General features: G+C 41.1%; 1 protein-coding gene, 1 long non-coding RNA gene and 1 pseudogene across 5 annotated transcripts in view; 2 read left to right on the forward strand and 1 right to left on the reverse strand.

The window, feature by feature from the left end:
- The window catches only part of LOC109848010, a 12,989-nt gene extending 8,748 nt beyond the window's left edge, over nucleotides 1-4,241 (forward strand). For both annotated transcript variants that reach the window (XR_002248670.1, XR_002248669.1), the window contains exons 2-4: nucleotides 3,195-3,433; nucleotides 3,523-3,671; nucleotides 3,758-4,241. This is a non-coding gene — a long non-coding RNA (uncharacterized LOC109848010). The remainder of the gene's footprint in view (nucleotides 1-3,194; nucleotides 3,434-3,522; nucleotides 3,672-3,757) is intronic.
- The window catches only part of LOC109847991 (receptor-like serine/threonine-protein kinase SD1-8), a 21,232-nt gene extending 12,680 nt beyond the window's left edge, over nucleotides 1-8,552 (forward strand). The window contains exons 1-7 of one of the 3 annotated variants that reach the window (XM_020417238.1): nucleotides 4,996-6,530; nucleotides 6,616-6,741; nucleotides 6,815-7,005; nucleotides 7,109-7,319; nucleotides 7,404-7,638; nucleotides 7,705-7,855; nucleotides 7,927-8,552. In XM_020417238.1, coding sequence (XP_020272827.1) covers nucleotides 5,261-6,530; nucleotides 6,616-6,741; nucleotides 6,815-7,005; nucleotides 7,109-7,319; nucleotides 7,404-7,638; nucleotides 7,705-7,855; nucleotides 7,927-8,220 — 2,478 coding nt within the window. In that variant the 5' untranslated portion in view covers nucleotides 4,996-5,260 and the 3' untranslated portion in view covers nucleotides 8,221-8,552. The other 2 variants (XM_020417237.1, XM_020417239.1) reach the window with 2 other exon arrangements.
- LOC109847997 overlaps nucleotides 11,420-16,662 on the reverse strand; it is an 8,913-nt pseudogene continuing 3,670 nt past the window's right edge.

Genomic DNA, 16,662 nt, shown 5'->3' on the forward strand with positions numbered 1-16,662 from the left:
CGCCACTTCCATCGACGCTCAGTTTGTCGACGTTGACGTTCAGTCCGTCATTGTCACCGATCAGTTTGCCGTCATCCAGTTCGACGCCGCTGCCTGCATCATCGCCGATTCGAGTCCTGATTCCGCAGCCCTTTGGTGCAGGCCGATCCTGAAGCCGAATACGCCTAGTTCGTGTATGATCCAGTGATAGGCGTGGTTGATTTATAGCTCTCTCAGTGGTTCGAATATCAGTTATTCGAAACCATAGTCGGATACATTAAGCGCGTGACTCCGCAGATTACCGAGAGCATGGAGTCTTTTGGGAATCAACTCGTGGTACTGACGCTTCTATCCAGACACGCCGTTTTATCCCAGTTACATAGCTCTCGGAGGAGAACACCGCCACTCAGATTTGGTGTCATCACACCACTTTTTGAGGTCCCTCACGTCGAACCAGTTCAGCCCAACGAAGGTTTAGTTTTTTTCGACCCAGTGTTTTCGGAAGCGCTATTGCGTGCTTGTTATTATCAATTTTAATATCAATTACGATTGTGTTGTATTCTGTTTGATTAGTGAGCGAGTGATTCCGTTGCCAAGTATATCTGCAAATCTAAATATTACAAGTCGAACCTTATTACGAGTACGGATCATTACATTTATTTTCTGAATAATTTACAAGGCTATAAACTTAGTAGATTGACAACTTTTGCTTAAAAACCATCTAGCGCTTCATTTTATTCTCGAGTTTCCTGCCTAGATCAATCGCTGATTTGGTGAAGCATTGCTGTCGCTGTTCTTTATACATGCATACACATTGTTTCACATCACATCATCCCTACAATTGTTAATTTTGGCCTAGTAAAGACATTTCACGAGAAAAAAAGTAGAGGATACAGAATATAGAAAAAGAAAATAAACTTTATTACAGGTACTCCATGATGCCAATAATGGGGGTATTTATTCAAATTTAAATGTCTTCACTTCCATTTCCATAGAGCTCTGCACCTGGTGTTGCCTTTCACTCATCAAAGATCAACAAGGCAAATAATATTATAATCAAAGAAGAAGATAGGCCACCACTTCCTTCTCTTTATTTGCTTCCTTACCCCAAATTCCTCCCTTTTTCCAGCTCAGAATCTGACCCGAATGGAGCATAAGGGTCTTCTTGAATTCCACTATATATATAGCACCATGTGGAGTGACTTTGATCCTGTTGCTTTTTGGAGAATACAACTCTCTACACAAAGGGAACTTTTATTGATAGAATACTAGAGAGTACAACACTTGCTCTTACAAGAACACCTCACTTTCACACAACTCTTTTATTTTGGTGGACACTCACACAAGCCTACACTACACACTCAAGCTCATTTCTTGTCTGCTTACACAAACGAGAGCCCAAGACCCCTATTTATAGTTGCTTAAGAGGGCTAGGAAGTGTGTGAAAGAATCAATCCTAGTCGTACATTAGTAAGAAGTTTCTAGAAGAATAAATACTAGCCATACACTTGTATCTTCCTAGAAACTTCTTGGTAAATATTTTGTAGGATATTTCTAGAAAGAAGTTTCAGAAAATTGTTCTAGAACAATCTAAGTTAGTGAGGAATTCTAACACTCCCTCTCATCACCAACTTTATTCGCTCTTGCAATCATTCCTAGTCATTCTCGAAATTCTGTAAACTTAGAAGGATTCAAGCTCTTGGTGAAAATGTCCGCTACTTGGTCTTTGCTCTTGATTAATTGCACCTGTATTTCTCCTTGTAGCACCTTGTCTCTTATGTAGTGATGATGGATCTCTATGTGCTTCGTTCTCGCATGAAAAACTGGATTATTTGCCAACCGAATAGTTGATTGATTGTCGCAATGGAGAGGTACCGGATAGTCGACTGGCTGATGCCAATTACTCAATAGTTGCAGTAACTATGTGCTCTTGGGCTGCCATTGCTGCTGCTCTGTACTCTGCCTCGGTAGTTGAAAGTGACACTGTCGATTGCCTTTTGCTACACCATGATACTGCTCCTGATCCAAGACTGAATACATACCTTGTTGTTGATTGGCAAGTGTCATGATCTCTAACGAAATTTACATCGCAATGTCCAATGACTTTTAGTGGTTCTTCTTTCCTCTATAGTACTCCAAAGTCAAGTGTTCCTTTTACATACTTCAATATTTGTCGAACTACTCCTAGATGAGGTTGTGTCGGCTTTTGCATAAACCGGCTTGCTACTCCAACTCCAAATGAGATGTCAGGCCTTGTAATAGTTGGATAGATTAGACTACCTACCAATTGTCTGTATGTAGTCAAATCCTCCAACTCTTGGCCTTTTTCCACACAACTTCTTTCATTTTCCGCCATAGGAGTTGTGATTGACTTGCACTTTAGCATCCTAAATTTCTACAGGAGATCTTTTGCACACTTGTGTTGGTGCAAGAATATCCCTTCTTCTAATCGTTCTACCTCAAGTCCAAGAAAGTGTTTGAGCTCTCCAAGTTCTTTCATTTGGAATCGTACCGCTAAATTCTCTCTAATTCGACGAATTTTTAGTTCATCATCTCCAGTGATGATAATGTCATCTACGTACACTAGCACTATTGCTAGTCTCCCTTCTTCAAATTTTACGAACATGCTTGAATCTGCTGGTACTGGTGCATATCCATTATGCACCAAAAATTCTGTCATCTTACCATACCATGCTCGTGGAGCTTGTTTTAGTCCATAGAGAGCTTTTCTCAACTTACAGACATATTATGCTATTGCATTTTTTAAATATTTAATATCTTTTTTCTTAAAATAATTTGATTTTAGTAAATTTAGTGACATATAATGATCAGATATCTATTACCAAGTATACAGAAGTTACAACACCAACAATTTAGTTTTTTCAGAGTTTGCAGTTAGCATATGGTTTGATAACATCACATTGAATTGTGTTAGATCATCAAATAAAGTACCAATTAAAACGAATGCTAAAGGCTTAGTGTTCCACTTATGAAAATGGCCGACCTTTTTGTTCCTCTCAGTTACTATTCTACATTGCCTAATTGCTTTGATTGAGCTTTCTTGAATACTGCACTCATATCGAAAATAATCCATTCATATTCAACTTTGGTGAAGATCTTTATACGGTTAAGTATGCTCCTATGTCCTCAAATCCTGAAGCTTGGTGCCTTTAAACGTATACAGGGAGGATATAATTTCTGTTATTTTGATATAGGGAAAGGAAGAGGTGCATAATTGGATTGGAAGACCCAACACCAAATTATTATAGGGATGGCTCGTGGACTTACTCTATCTTCACCAAGATTCCAGATTCCGAATCATTCACAGGGATCTTAAAGCCAGCAACATTCTTCTGGATAAAGATATGAACCCCAAAATTTCAGACTTTGGCATGGCTAGAATCTTTGGCGGGGATTAAACAGATTTCAATACGAGAAAAGTTGTGGGGACATAGTAAGTACAAGTCCACAACATTTATTTACATAGATTCACCAAAATGATAAATGAAATTGACAACAATCCTGTTTTATGATGGGATACAGTGAACATGTCTGCAGAGTATGCAACGGACGGTATCTTCTCAATGAAGTTGGAAGTATTCAGTTTTGGTGTGCTAATACTTGAAATCATAAGTGTAAAGAAGAACCAAAGGGAGTATGCCTGTCCTCCCCACATAAACCTTGACGCACATGTAAATGACGAACTTTAGATCTCTACTTAATTTTACTTTGAATTTGATCAAAACCGAAACCTGAGAAAGTTTGGATTTTGAAACAGGCATGGAGTTTGTGAAATGAAGGTAGGAGCTTGCAACTAGTAGATGAATCGATGAGTTGCTCATTTCCAGCAAACGAAGTACTAAGGTGTATAAAACTGGGCCTATTGTGTGTGCAAGTAAACCCCAACAACAGGCCATTGATGTCGTCAGGTGTTATGATGTTGTCAAGTGATTTTGAATCAGTGCCGCAACCTAAGAAGCCTGGATTTGTATCACATGTAGGTCCCTTGGAAGTAGACACACCCTCAAGCAATCAAGATTCTTCTACAACAAATGAAATGAGTATTACCATTTTAGAACCTAGATAGATTGTCAGACTGTTGAGAAGTTTTTGAAACTATTGGTTTTTCTTTTTTTCTTTCCTTTGTTCAGGATACTTGAGGAATACTTCTTATTTTATCAAGCACCCATGTGTTGCGTTAGATTTGTGAATGATAGATGTTGAGGTTTTGGAGTAAAGGTTACCTCTATTTTCTCAGTGTACATTATTTTGGGATGAGTTATTTGCAGTAATATGGCATCTTATTTGTTGCATAAAATTTTCACAATGGATGAGATCAATTTGACGTTTCCGTGAGGCTAAAATTGAAGAATTAATTTCATTGGTGATAAAAGCGGTAAGAACCAGCCATCTCGCCTTTCATTAGAAGGTTATCAATGAACCTAAACAAATATTAGGGCTTTAGAACACTTATTGGAAGCATGCATTGTTTGTTTCTGATGTTTTGTGGTTTTTATACTGATATGATTTATACCTCTGTAAGTAAACATTTTTCCAAAATCCACAGAAGTCTTATACTGCTTTGATACTAAATTTGTCTCGATTGTCAATATATACTTGGCTTCTTGCTTGTCAAATACTTGTTTCTCTTCGTCTTTCTTTTCTGGAGGCTAATCCAGGAAAGAAACTTACTACGCCTGCATTCATGATTAAATAGATTCACCATGTGCAGTCAATATGGATTCAAACTGTTCAGTCTAAGTGATTCCATAAAATTGTTCTACAGCATGAACATGAGAAAATTTCATCTGTTTGCATAATTCAAACCGATTATTGTAAGTTTTGTCTCTTACGTAGTTGATTAATATTATTCTCCTGAAAGTTCATCTTTTTTTTTTTTGTAACTTTTTTCATTTGTTTTAATCATTAGGATGTTGAAAAAGAAATGAATCATTGGGGAGGTGGGCTTCCCACTGTCCCTACCTAATTGCATAGTTCTGACATGAGTCACAGACTTTAAGCAAGAGTAGGTGGTGATATATGCAACCTGAAATCTCCTCTACGCGTCTAGTCTTTGTTTAGGACAACCAATTCAAATTTTTCTTTGAAATTTTGGTGAATCAACAGTAAGCAGTCACATAGAACAATCACGTCCAGATTAATCAAACCGTGCGTTACCTTTTCTCTCATTTTCCATATGAAAAGGAGACACTTGTCTTTTTTTGAAGGTTTATAGCGTCATTCCATTATTGACAACTTTCTAAGCCCAGGTATCTCAACCATGAACCTGGGAGTTATGAAAAATTGGCCACTGTTCCTTCTCCTCTTCTTCAATCTCTCAGCTCACTCCTTTGCAGGGGACAGCATCACTGTGAAAACATCAATTTCAGATGGCCAAAGTCTAATATCTGCAGGTGGAAGCTTCGAACTTGGTTTCTTTACGCCGGATACTTCCAGACACAGATATTTGGGTATCTGGTACAAGAGTATCCCAGTTCATACAGTAGTGTGGGTAGCAAACAGAGAAAACCCAATTTCTGATTCTATCAGTAATCTGACAATGCAAAACAATGGTGGTCTCATCCTTCAAAATGCAACTGGTTCGATTCTCTGGTCGACTGTCTCATTGAATCTCACAAGCCCGGTTGCTCAACTATTGGATTCAGGAAACTTTATCATAAAGGATGTGAGCAATAGTTCAGAAACAATAGCCTGGCAGAGCTTCGATTATCCTACTGATACACTTCTGCCAGGCATGAAGCTTGGATGGAACCTGAAAACTAATCTTGACAGGTATCTCACAACATGGAAAAGCAATGAAGATCCTTCAGTTGGCGACTACTCGTTTAAACTAGACCTCCAGGGGTCACCAGAGTTCTACATATGGAATGGTTTGACGAAAATTTATCGGAATGGGCCTTGGACAGGGTATGATTTCAGTGGTGAGCCTGAAATGGAGTACAATAATGCCTTCAGCTTCGAGTTCATCTCCAACGACGATGAAGTATACTATACATACAAAATTTTGAATAGTTCAGTTATTTCAAGATTTGTTTTGAATCAGTCCATGATTCAAAGGTATGTTTGGATCAATTCACAAGTATCTTGGTTCATATACTGGTCAATGCCGAGGGATGGATGTGATTTTTATGCTCAGTGTGGTGCTTATGGAGTCTGTAACTCGAATCAGTCACCAGTTTGTAGTTGTTTGAAAGGATTTGTGCCAAAATCACCGCAGAACTGGAATATGAGAGACGGGTTAGATGGATGTGTGAGGAGAACACCATTACATTGTCAGAATCGAGATAGGTTTCTTAAGATGAGTGGGATGAAGGTGCCTGATACTTCTCAGGCCACTGTGGATAAGAGCGTTAGTCTCGATGAATGTAGGCAAAATTGTTTGAGTAATTGTTCTTGTATGGCTTTTGCAAATGCCAATATTGGTGAAGGTGGAAGTGGTTGTATAACTTGGGGAGGTGATTTGATTGATATCAGAGAGTTTGAAGAAGGTGGGCAAGATCTCTACATAAGGCTGGCGGCATCAGAGCTTGGTGAGTGTCCTATTTTTTTCATTTGAAGTATATGGAGTTGCAAACAAATTTGGATTATTTATTCTTGTTAAGGTTGCGGATACAGATTCAGGCAACGGAAACTCAGAAAACAAGAAAACTTTGATCATTATTGTGGCAATCATAGCTGGAGTGATGCTTTTGCTGGGGTTCTCTGGATGCTGTATCTTGAAGAAGGAATTGGAAAGTTACTGTATGTGCAGGTGTTTTCTGATGTTTTAGTTATGCTCTCCTATGAATTTATCTAATTCTACTACTTTCTGTAGCTTCCTGTAGAACAGGTCATATGAGAAGTTTTGGGAAACTACAGTTGTCATTTAATTCTATCAGTACTGACCGCAACTCCGACAATGAAGTACATCTCCCTTTGTTTGATCTGCGCACCATATTGTTTGCTACAAACAATTTCTCAAACACTAATAAGCTTGGTGAGGGTGGATTTGGTGCTGTTTACAAGGTAAAATGCACTGCATAATTTGGTAATTTCTTTCGACATTCTATCTGGAAGGTAAAATACGCTGCATATTTTGTGAGCTGCATAACGTAGTAATTTAGTACAGGGAAAACTTGGAGAAGGACAATTCATAGCTGTAAAGAGGCTATCCAAAAACTCATTACAAGGGCTTGAAGAGTTCACGAATGAGGTTATGTTGATCATCAAACTTCAGCACATAAATCTTGTTCGGCTTTTAGGTTGCTGCATTCAAGGGGAAGAAAGGATGCTAATCTACGAATATATGCACAATAGAAGTTTGGACACCATTATTTTTGGTTTGGCCTTGCTCTATTTTCATTTTCTTTTAAAGTAAAAGTGTAGCTTGTCTGTGACACTTACTTCGATGAACAACTTCACAGATAAATCGAAAGCTAGACTCTTAAACTGGCAAAAGCGTTTCAACATCGTTGCCGGGATCGCTCGTGGACTTCTTTACCTCCATCAAGATTCAAGGCTCAGAATTATTCATAGGGACCTGAAAGCTAGCAACATCCTTCTCGATGACGAAATGAACCCAAAAATTTCAGATTTTGGTGTTGCGAGAACATTTGGTGATGGTACAGACGAACATACCAAGAGACTAGTCGGGACACTGTAAGCATAATGTGCAATTATTCTTAAGTTTTGGACTTGTATAATTATACTAATATCGGCATGCAGTGGCTATATGTCTCCAGAGTATGCAATGGACGGCGTTTTTTCAATAAAAAGCGACGTTTTCAGCTTCGGTGTCTTAGTTTTAGAAATCATAAGTGGCAAGAAGAACAAAGCAACATGTTATGCTGAGCCTCAACTAAACCTTCTCAGCTATGCAAGTATCAGTAAAGAGTGTTTTGCTATATATTATGCTCTTATGCTCAACTACTGATTGACATGTTACAGGCATGGAAGCTGTGGAAAGAGGGAAAATGCTTGGAACTGTTAGATGAATCAATTAGCAGTCCTGATTCAATTCCTGAAGTCGTGCGATGCGTGCAAGTAGGCCTTTTATGTGTTGAGGAAAGGGCAGAAGACAGACCTGATATGTCTCTGGTAGCATTGATGTTAGGTGCAAAAATAAGCCTGCCACAGCCAAAAGCGCCTGGTTTTTGCACCTACAGGAGTTCGGGGGATACCGAGGTTTCTTCGAGCTGTACTGTTAATGATATAACAGTCACAGGGATAGAGGATCAATAAATTCTTGTACGTCGTGTTTCGTATCTTCAAATGTTTCTGTGATTCAGAGGTTGGCAGTGAAAGGGATCTGATTCGTTGAATCTTACTGATCATGAGTTCTCTATCAGTAGTTTCATAACGGAGGTATTATGTGACCACGAATAACTGGTTATCTTCTGGAGAGGGATGGCTTTTAATTTTACTTTTGTTCGTCAAGTCAGATTCATATTTGCTGGTATTGTTAAGTGAGTTTTAAGAGCTGGTGCTCAAAACTTACAACAGCTGAGCTCTTGTTTCAGAAATCATATTCTATATCACAAGGGAAAAAGATACCAGCTGGTTCCCAATTTCAACCTTCGTTGTATAAAATATGCTTCATTGAAAATAAAGACTGCGTCTGCAAGAAATAAATAAATAAGTAGATGCGTAAATAATGGTCGAACGAAATACATAAAAATCAAAGCCCTTGCGCCACCCCCCCGGCTCCCTTCTCTTTGATTCTATAGCCAAGAAGAGCGACAAAAGGTGAAAAAGTTGGCAGGTGATCCTCTTTGTTTCTAGCTTTCTTTTTAATTTTCTGATTTATTTCAGGAGTTGCAAGGTTTGGTTAGAAATTAATTGCTTCTTTTTTAATCGAACTGCATTAACTCAGCCAGTTACTTCTGACAGGGTGAAGAGAAATATAAACCGTAAACAAACGAGTTACCTTTCGAGCGGCCCAAGAGATGGTAAATGAAACAGTAACATCCGCAAATTGATGAATTAACAAAGAGTGCGATGATCTTTTAACATAATCCCTAGCAATTGTCAATTTTGGCCCGCTGCAGGCATCCCGATATCAGAGGAAGGAGCGAAAGGATACTGAATATAGGAAAAAGAGAATAAACTTTATTACAGGTAGCCAATAATGGAGGCATTTACTCAAATTCAAATTTAAATGTTCTTCAATAATGGAGTGACTCTATTGGTCCCCATTATTCGAGAGGGATATTCCGCAACCGAGTGGGATGGACGTATCGAGCCCTTCCATAAAACTAGCCAATGTTCCCTAATATCGCACCAAAACTCTAAATTTGCGATGAATATATTGAAAGATATATGAATAGAATGGGTAGCAATAGATATGGGCAAATGAAATCTAGAATATAGAAACTGATGCCTGCCACAGCCAAAAGCGCCTGGTTTTTGCACCTACAGGAGTTCGGGGGATACCGAGGTTTCTTCGAGCTGTACTGTTAATGATATAACAGTCACAGGGATAGAGGATCAATAAATTCTTGTACGTCGTGTTTCGTATCTTCAAATGTTTCTGTGATTCAGAGGTTGGCAGTGAAAGGGATCTGATTCGTTGAATCTTACTGATCATGAGTTCTCTATCAGTAGTTTCATAACGGAGGTATTATGTGACCACGAATAACTGGTTATCTTCTGGAGAGGGATGGCTTTTAATTTTACTTTTGTTCGTCAAGTCAGATTCATATTTGCTGGTATTGTTAAGTGAGTTTTAAGAGCTGGTGCTCAAAACTTACAACAGCTGAGCTCTTGTTTCAGAAATCATATTCTATATCACAAGGGAAAAAGATACCAGCTGGTTCCCAATTTCAACCTTCGTTGTATAAAATATGCTTCATTGAAAATAAAGACTGCGTCTGCAAGAAATAAATAAATAAGTAGATGCGTAAATAATGGTCGAACGAAATACATAAAAATCAAAGCCCTTGCGCCACCCCCCCGGCTCCCTTCTCTTTGATTCTATAGCCAAGAAGAGCGACAAAAGGTGAAAAAGTTGGCAGGTGATCCTCTTTGTTTCTAGCTTTCTTTTTAATTTTCTGATTTATTTCAGGAGTTGCAAGGTTTGGTTAGAAATTAATTGCTTCTTTTTTAATCGAACTGCATTAACTCAGCCAGTTACTTCTGACAGGGTGAAGAGAAATATAAACCGTAAACAAACGAGTTACCTTTCGAGCGGCCCAAGAGATGGTAAATGAAACAGTAACATCCGCAAATTGATGAATTAACAAAGAGTGCGATGATCTTTTAACATAATCCCTAGCAATTGTCAATTTTGGCCCGCTGCAGGCATCCCGATATCAGAGGAAGGAGCGAAAGGATACTGAATATAGGAAAAAGAGAATAAACTTTATTACAGGTAGCCAATAATGGAGGCATTTACTCAAATTCAAATTTAAATGTTCTTCAATAATGGAGTGACTCTATTGGTCCCCATTATTCGAGAGGGATATTCCGCAACCGAGTGGGATGGACGTATCGAGCCCTTCCATAAAACTAGCCAATGTTCCCTAATATCGCACCAAAACTCTAAATTTGCGATGAATATATTGAAAGATATATGAATAGAATGGGTAGCAATAGATATGGGCAAATGAAATCTAGAATATAGAAACTGATTTAGACAAAGAATCAGCTTGGCAACACAAATGAATAGGAGGCTAGCTCCTAATTTTCGACTGATAAGCTTGTGCACAACTGCACATATTGTCCTTCACAACTTTCTTTCTCAGTTTATCTCCACTAAGCAGTCTAAGCTAGCTAGACTCGTTCATAAATTGTCATGGTGATATATGTCACTGACCCCATAATTAGGAGTGTGAGCGGTGGTACTGCATCCAATCATCACAGGATTTAGCTTCTTATGCATTCTTCATAGACGAACTTAAATGATGCTGAACTGAACGAATTTGACGCCTATGCCTCGGCAATTGAGTTTCATATATGCTGCAACTGCAGGATCTAATGGAGCCTTATATCGCTTTTCTGATGAACATACTATATAGCTTGGCTTTTTTTAAATTTTTGTACCTTCAAATTATGAAGTAAATAAATAAACGTATAATTAAGATGCAAACAAGAGTCAATAAAATAAGTCATAAGTAGATTATGAACGTATTGACCTGTTATGATTGTTGTTGCTTATTTTGCTAGCTAGGAGGAAGAGATGTTGATTTAGGTTTGCGAGTCTTTCATGTTGATAATTTTCATTTCGAATGTTTTCATGCCATCTATTGATTGGTTCTTTGGACATAGTTTAGAAAAGAGTGTTGACCCTTTCTAAAACAGTCCACTTTGGTGTACATATTTGGAAAAATTATATCGATTTTAGAGTGAACCTTTCATCCACAAAATTCAACATATATTGAATTTCCAAGTCTGGAACAACTCATGGCTATGGCTTGAGAAAACAAGAAGTATTCCACGGAATCCCAAAAAATTAGAAGAAACAAGAAAAATTTTAGTTACAAAACTTCTGAACAACCCAGATATCTACCTAGCTTCTAACATGGTAATGCTCATTTCATTTGATATAAGCGAATCCTGATTGCTCGAGGATGTATCCACTTCAAAAGGGCCTCTTGTTCCCGCAAAACCAGGCTGCTTAGGCTGCGGTAGTGATGCAACATCACTCCCTAGCATTAACACAACAGATGACATTAATGGCCTGTCTTTAGCATCTTCTTGTACGCATAACAGACCCAGTTTTATACATCTTAGTACTTCATTCGTAGGAAATGAGTAGCTCATCGCCTCGTCAACCAGTTGCAAGCTCCTGCCTTCCTTCCACAAACTCCATGCCTGCTCCAAAATCCAGACATGTCAGGTTTCGATTCGATTAAAATTGATAAAAGGTGAAATAAGTTTAGAGTTCGTCATTTACATGTGCAACGAGGTTTATGTGGGGAGGAATTGCATACACCCCTCTGTTCTTCTTTCCGCTTATGATTTCAAGTACTAGAACACCAAAACTGAATACATCTGACTTCATTGAGAATATTCCATCCATTGCGTACTCAGGAGACATATATCCACTGTATTTCATCATAGAACAAGATGACAGTCAATAACATTTATTATGTTTGTTAATCTATGAAATTATATATTTCTGGATTGTACTTACTATGTCCCCACAACTTTTCTTGTATTGAAATCTGTCTCATCCCCCCCAAAGAGCCTGGCCATTCCGAAGTCTGAAATTTTGGGGTTCATATCTTTATCCAGAAGAATGTTGCTAGCTTTGAGATCTCTATGAATGATCCGAAATCTAGAATCTTGATGAAGATAGAGGAGTCCACGAGCAATCCCTATAATAATTTGGTTTCGTATCTTCCAATCCAATAGTGCACCTCCTCCTTTCTCTATTAGAAATTATAGTTAGTGTTATTATTCCTTTTTAGCTGTACCAAAACAAGAGAGTATATTCTCCTCATTTATGTTTTAAGAAACCACATTTTTAGGATTTAAGTACATATATAGGAGCTCCCTGTCCTTATAAAGTTCTTCTCCACAGTTGGATACCTAGTCCTGATAGGTTGGGGGTGGATACCAACCTCCGGCGGCGGAGGAGCTCCGACGAGCTCCAGGATGGCGGCGGCGAGGTCCAGGCGACAGGCGGCGAGGTCCAGGCGACAGGACGAGCTCGAAGCCTCGAGCTCTGCGTTCGTTCGAAGCTGGCGTCGATGGCGAGCTCTGCGTCGATGGCGAGCTCTGCGTTCGCCTGCCCCCTGAACTCTGCGTTCGCCTGCCCCCTGAACTCTGCGTTCTTTGGCGAACCCGACCTTTGCGTCTGGGTTATTTGCTGGCGACAGGCTGTCGCCAGCTCCTCATCTCCGCTTATATAAACCCCCTCATCAAGTGGGAGCCATGGCCGCAGATGAGGGAAAGGTGAGAATAGAGAAGTTTGATGGATCAGATTTCGGATTCTGGAAAATGCAGATAGAGGATTATCTGTATCAGAAAAATCTGTATCAACCTCTCTCGGGGAAGAAGCCGGAGGGTATGAAGGAAGAAGATTGGAATCTTCTGGACAGAAAAGCCCTCGGGGTTATTCGTTTGACGTTAACCCGCAATGTTGCTTTTAACATTGCAAAGGAGAAGACCACGGCAGATCTTATGGCAGCACTCTCCAATATGTATGAGAAGCCATCAGCCTCAAATAAAGTCCATTTGATGAGGCGGTTGTTTAATCTGCGAATGGCGGAAGGTGCATCGGTAGCACATCATCTCAATGAACTCAATACAGTCACGACCCAATTGAGTTCAGTTGATATTGAGTTTGATGAGGAAGTTCGAGCGTTGATCCTTTTGTCTTCCCTACCAGAGAGTTGGAACGCTACGGTCACAGCTGTGAGTAGCTCATCGGGAAGCAATAAGTTGAAGTTTGATGACGTTCGTGATCTGGTTCTCAGTGAGGAGATCCGACGGAGAGAGTCGGGTGAAGCTACAACCTCTTCAGTATTGCATACAGAGTCAAGAGGTAAAAGTTCAACCAGAGGAAATGGATCAGATGATAGGAGATCCAAATCCAGAAATCCCAACAGTTCGAAGGCTATCGAGTGTTGGAAGTGCGGGAAAACCGGGCACTACAAGAATCAGTGCAGGAGTGCACGGGAGGAGTGGGAGGCAAATGCAGATGTGAACGTTGCTTCCACCTCAGGAGGAGATGATGCGCTGATATGCTCTTTGGAGAGCAAGGAGGAGTCTTGGGTGTTGGACTCGGGAGCATCATTCCATGCTACTTCTCAGAAAGAATTCCTCGAGAAGTATATCCCCGGAAACCTTGGAAATGTATATCTTGGTGACGATCAAGCATGTGCCATTATTAGCAAAGGCGTGGTGAAGATTAAGCTGAATGGGTCAGTATGGGAGCTGAAGGATGTCAGGTATATTCCCGACCTGAAGAGGAACTTAATCTCAGTAAGCCAGCTGGCTAGTGAAGGCTTCACGACGACTTTCCATGGAGATGACTGGAGGATTTCGAAGGGCGCAATGACGATTGCCAGAGGCAGGAAGACTGGTACACTGTATATGACAGCAGGTGCACGTTGTTCGATCTCAGTTGCGGCAGGCAATGAGACTTCAAAGCTGTGGCACCAGAGACTCGGTCATATGAGTGAAAAGGGGATGAAGGTTATGCACACAAAGAGAAAACTCCCAGGTTTACAATCAGTAGAGATTGATGTGTGTGAAGAATGCATACTTGGAAAGCAGAAGAGAGTTAGCTTTCAGGCAAGTAGCAGACCCCCCAGGAAGCAGAAGCTAGAGCTTGTTCACTCGGATGTTTGGGGACCAACAACCACCGCGTCGATTGGTGGGAAACACTACTTCGTGACTTTTATTGATGATCACTCTCGGAAAGTATGGGTCTACTTTCTGAAGAAAAAGTCAGAAGTGTTTGAGGCTTTCAGAAGATGGAAAGCCATGGTCGAGAATGAGACCGGTTTGAGGGTAAAGAAACTCAGAACAGACAATGGTGGTGAGTATGAAGACACCAGATTCAAGAAGTTCTGCTATGAGCACGGTATCAGAATGGAGAGGACCGTGCCCGGCACGCCTCAGCACAATGGTGTGGCTGAGCGCATGAATAGAACGTTGACAGAGAGAGCCAGAAGCATTCGGATGCAGTCAGGTCTACCGAAGCAGTTCTGGGCAGAAGCAGTCAACACAGCAGCTTACTTGATCAACCGAGGTCCATCGGTTCCATTGGAGCACAGAATACCAGAAGAGGTATGGTGCGGAAAGGAGGTAACCCTCTCACATCTCAAAGTTTTCGGTTGTGTAGCTTATGTGCATATAAGTGATCAAGGCAGGAATGAGCCTGATCCCAAGTCCAAGAAATGCACATTCATCGGGTATGGTGAAGACGAGTTCGGCTACCGCATTTGGGACAACGAAAACAAGAAGGTGATCAGGTGCAGAGATGTGACATTCAACGAGAAGGTGATGTATAAGGACATGCACAAAACAGATGACGGTGACTCAGAGAGCGAGTCAACATTTGTAGATGCAGATGATGTTCCGGATAACCTCTCGGAAGAACCCAATGCAGAAGATCCTCAGCCAGAAGAGACTGTTGGACAGAATGGTGCGCAGAAGCCCGACGCACCAGCTCCGATGTTAAGGAGAAGTACTCGTCCTCCTGTGCCTAACAGCAGATACATGAATTATATGTTGCTGACAAATGGAGGAGAGTCTGAAAGCTTTGATGAAGCTTGTCAGAGTGGAAATGCGAGCAAGTGGGAGTTTGCTACGAAAGAAGAGAAGAAATCTCTGATCTCCAACCCGACATGGGGACTAGCTGAGTTGCCCATGGGGAAGAAGGTACGTCACAACAAGTGGGTGTATCGAGTGAAGAAGGAACAGGGTGGTTCCAGAAGATACAGAGCCCGACAAGTTGTTAGAGGATTTCAACAGAATATCCAAGGAAGAAAGGATCCAGCGGATATGTTGACAAAGGTAGCGACCTTTCAGAAACTGGAGTTGCGTGCAACTTCAGTTGGCCTTCATGCATAGATGATGAGGGCGGAGCCACAGGAGAGGAGCTTGATGAGATAGCCTGATTGTCGTCGGTTTTGGTCTCCAAGTGGGAGATTGATAGGTTGGGGGTGGATACCAACCTCCGGCAGCGGAGGAGCTCCGACGAGCTCCAGGATGGCGGCGGCGAGGTCCAGGCGACAGGCGGCGAGGTCCAGGCGACAGGACGAGCTCGAAGCCTCGAGCTCTGCGTTCGTTCGAAGCTGGCGTCGATGGCGAGCTCTGCGTTCGTTCGAAGCGGGCGTCGATGGCGAGCTCTGCGTCGATGGCGAGCTCTGCGTCGATGGCGAGCTCTGCGTCGATGGCGAGCTCTGCGTCGATGGCGAGCTCTGCGTCGATGGCGAGCTCTGCGTCGATGGCGAGCTCTGCGTCGATGGCGAGCTCTGCGTTCGCCTGCCCCCTGAACTCTGCGTTCTTTGGCGAACCCGACCTTTGCGTCTGGGTTATTTGCTGGCGACAGGCTGTCGCCAGCTCCTCATCTCCGCTTATATAAACCCCCTCACCTAGGGTTTCGAAGATGCTGATTCTTCCCCCTCCCCTCCGATTCTTTCTCTCTGGCGGCGGCGGCGAACTGCCCTAAAACGCAGCAGCGTTTTCCCCAAATCGCAGCAGCGATTTTCTGATTAATCCCAGCTTTGAACAGTGTTTGAAGGGATTTAAGAGAGAGAGAGAGAGAGAGAATTAAAGAGGAGTTTGATTGTGGGGGTATTTATTCTCAAGTGGGTATTGAAAGGGTTCATACCCTGTTATTATTAACACTGTAGCTACAGTGTTTATTTGAGAAATCCCAGTTTAGGGATCTGCTCCTAAAATTGTAATTTCTTGTTGGATTAATAAGAAATTTACTGTGTGGCTCCCGAGGACGTAGGCAGTTGCCGAACCTCGTAAATCTTGGTGTATTGTTCTCTATACCGCGTTTCCGTTGCATTAGGGGTTTCAGCGTTAAATTCCCAACAAGTCCCACACTGGAAAGACAATTAGATGGATATATGATGAAACATACTTGGACTAATCACTCAATCAAGGGTTTAATTAATCCTTTTGGGCCATTGGAGTTTGTGTAGATTAGCCTAGTCTATTTCCATTCATGGGCCTTTGCAAACCAAAAATGGATTATTTTCAATTTAGGGTTTAGTA

This window comes from Asparagus officinalis, chromosome 7 (assembly GCF_001876935.1).
Source record: "Asparagus officinalis chromosome 7, Aspof.V1, whole genome shotgun sequence".
Lineage (NCBI taxonomy): Eukaryota > Viridiplantae > Streptophyta > Magnoliopsida > Asparagales > Asparagaceae > Asparagus > Asparagus officinalis.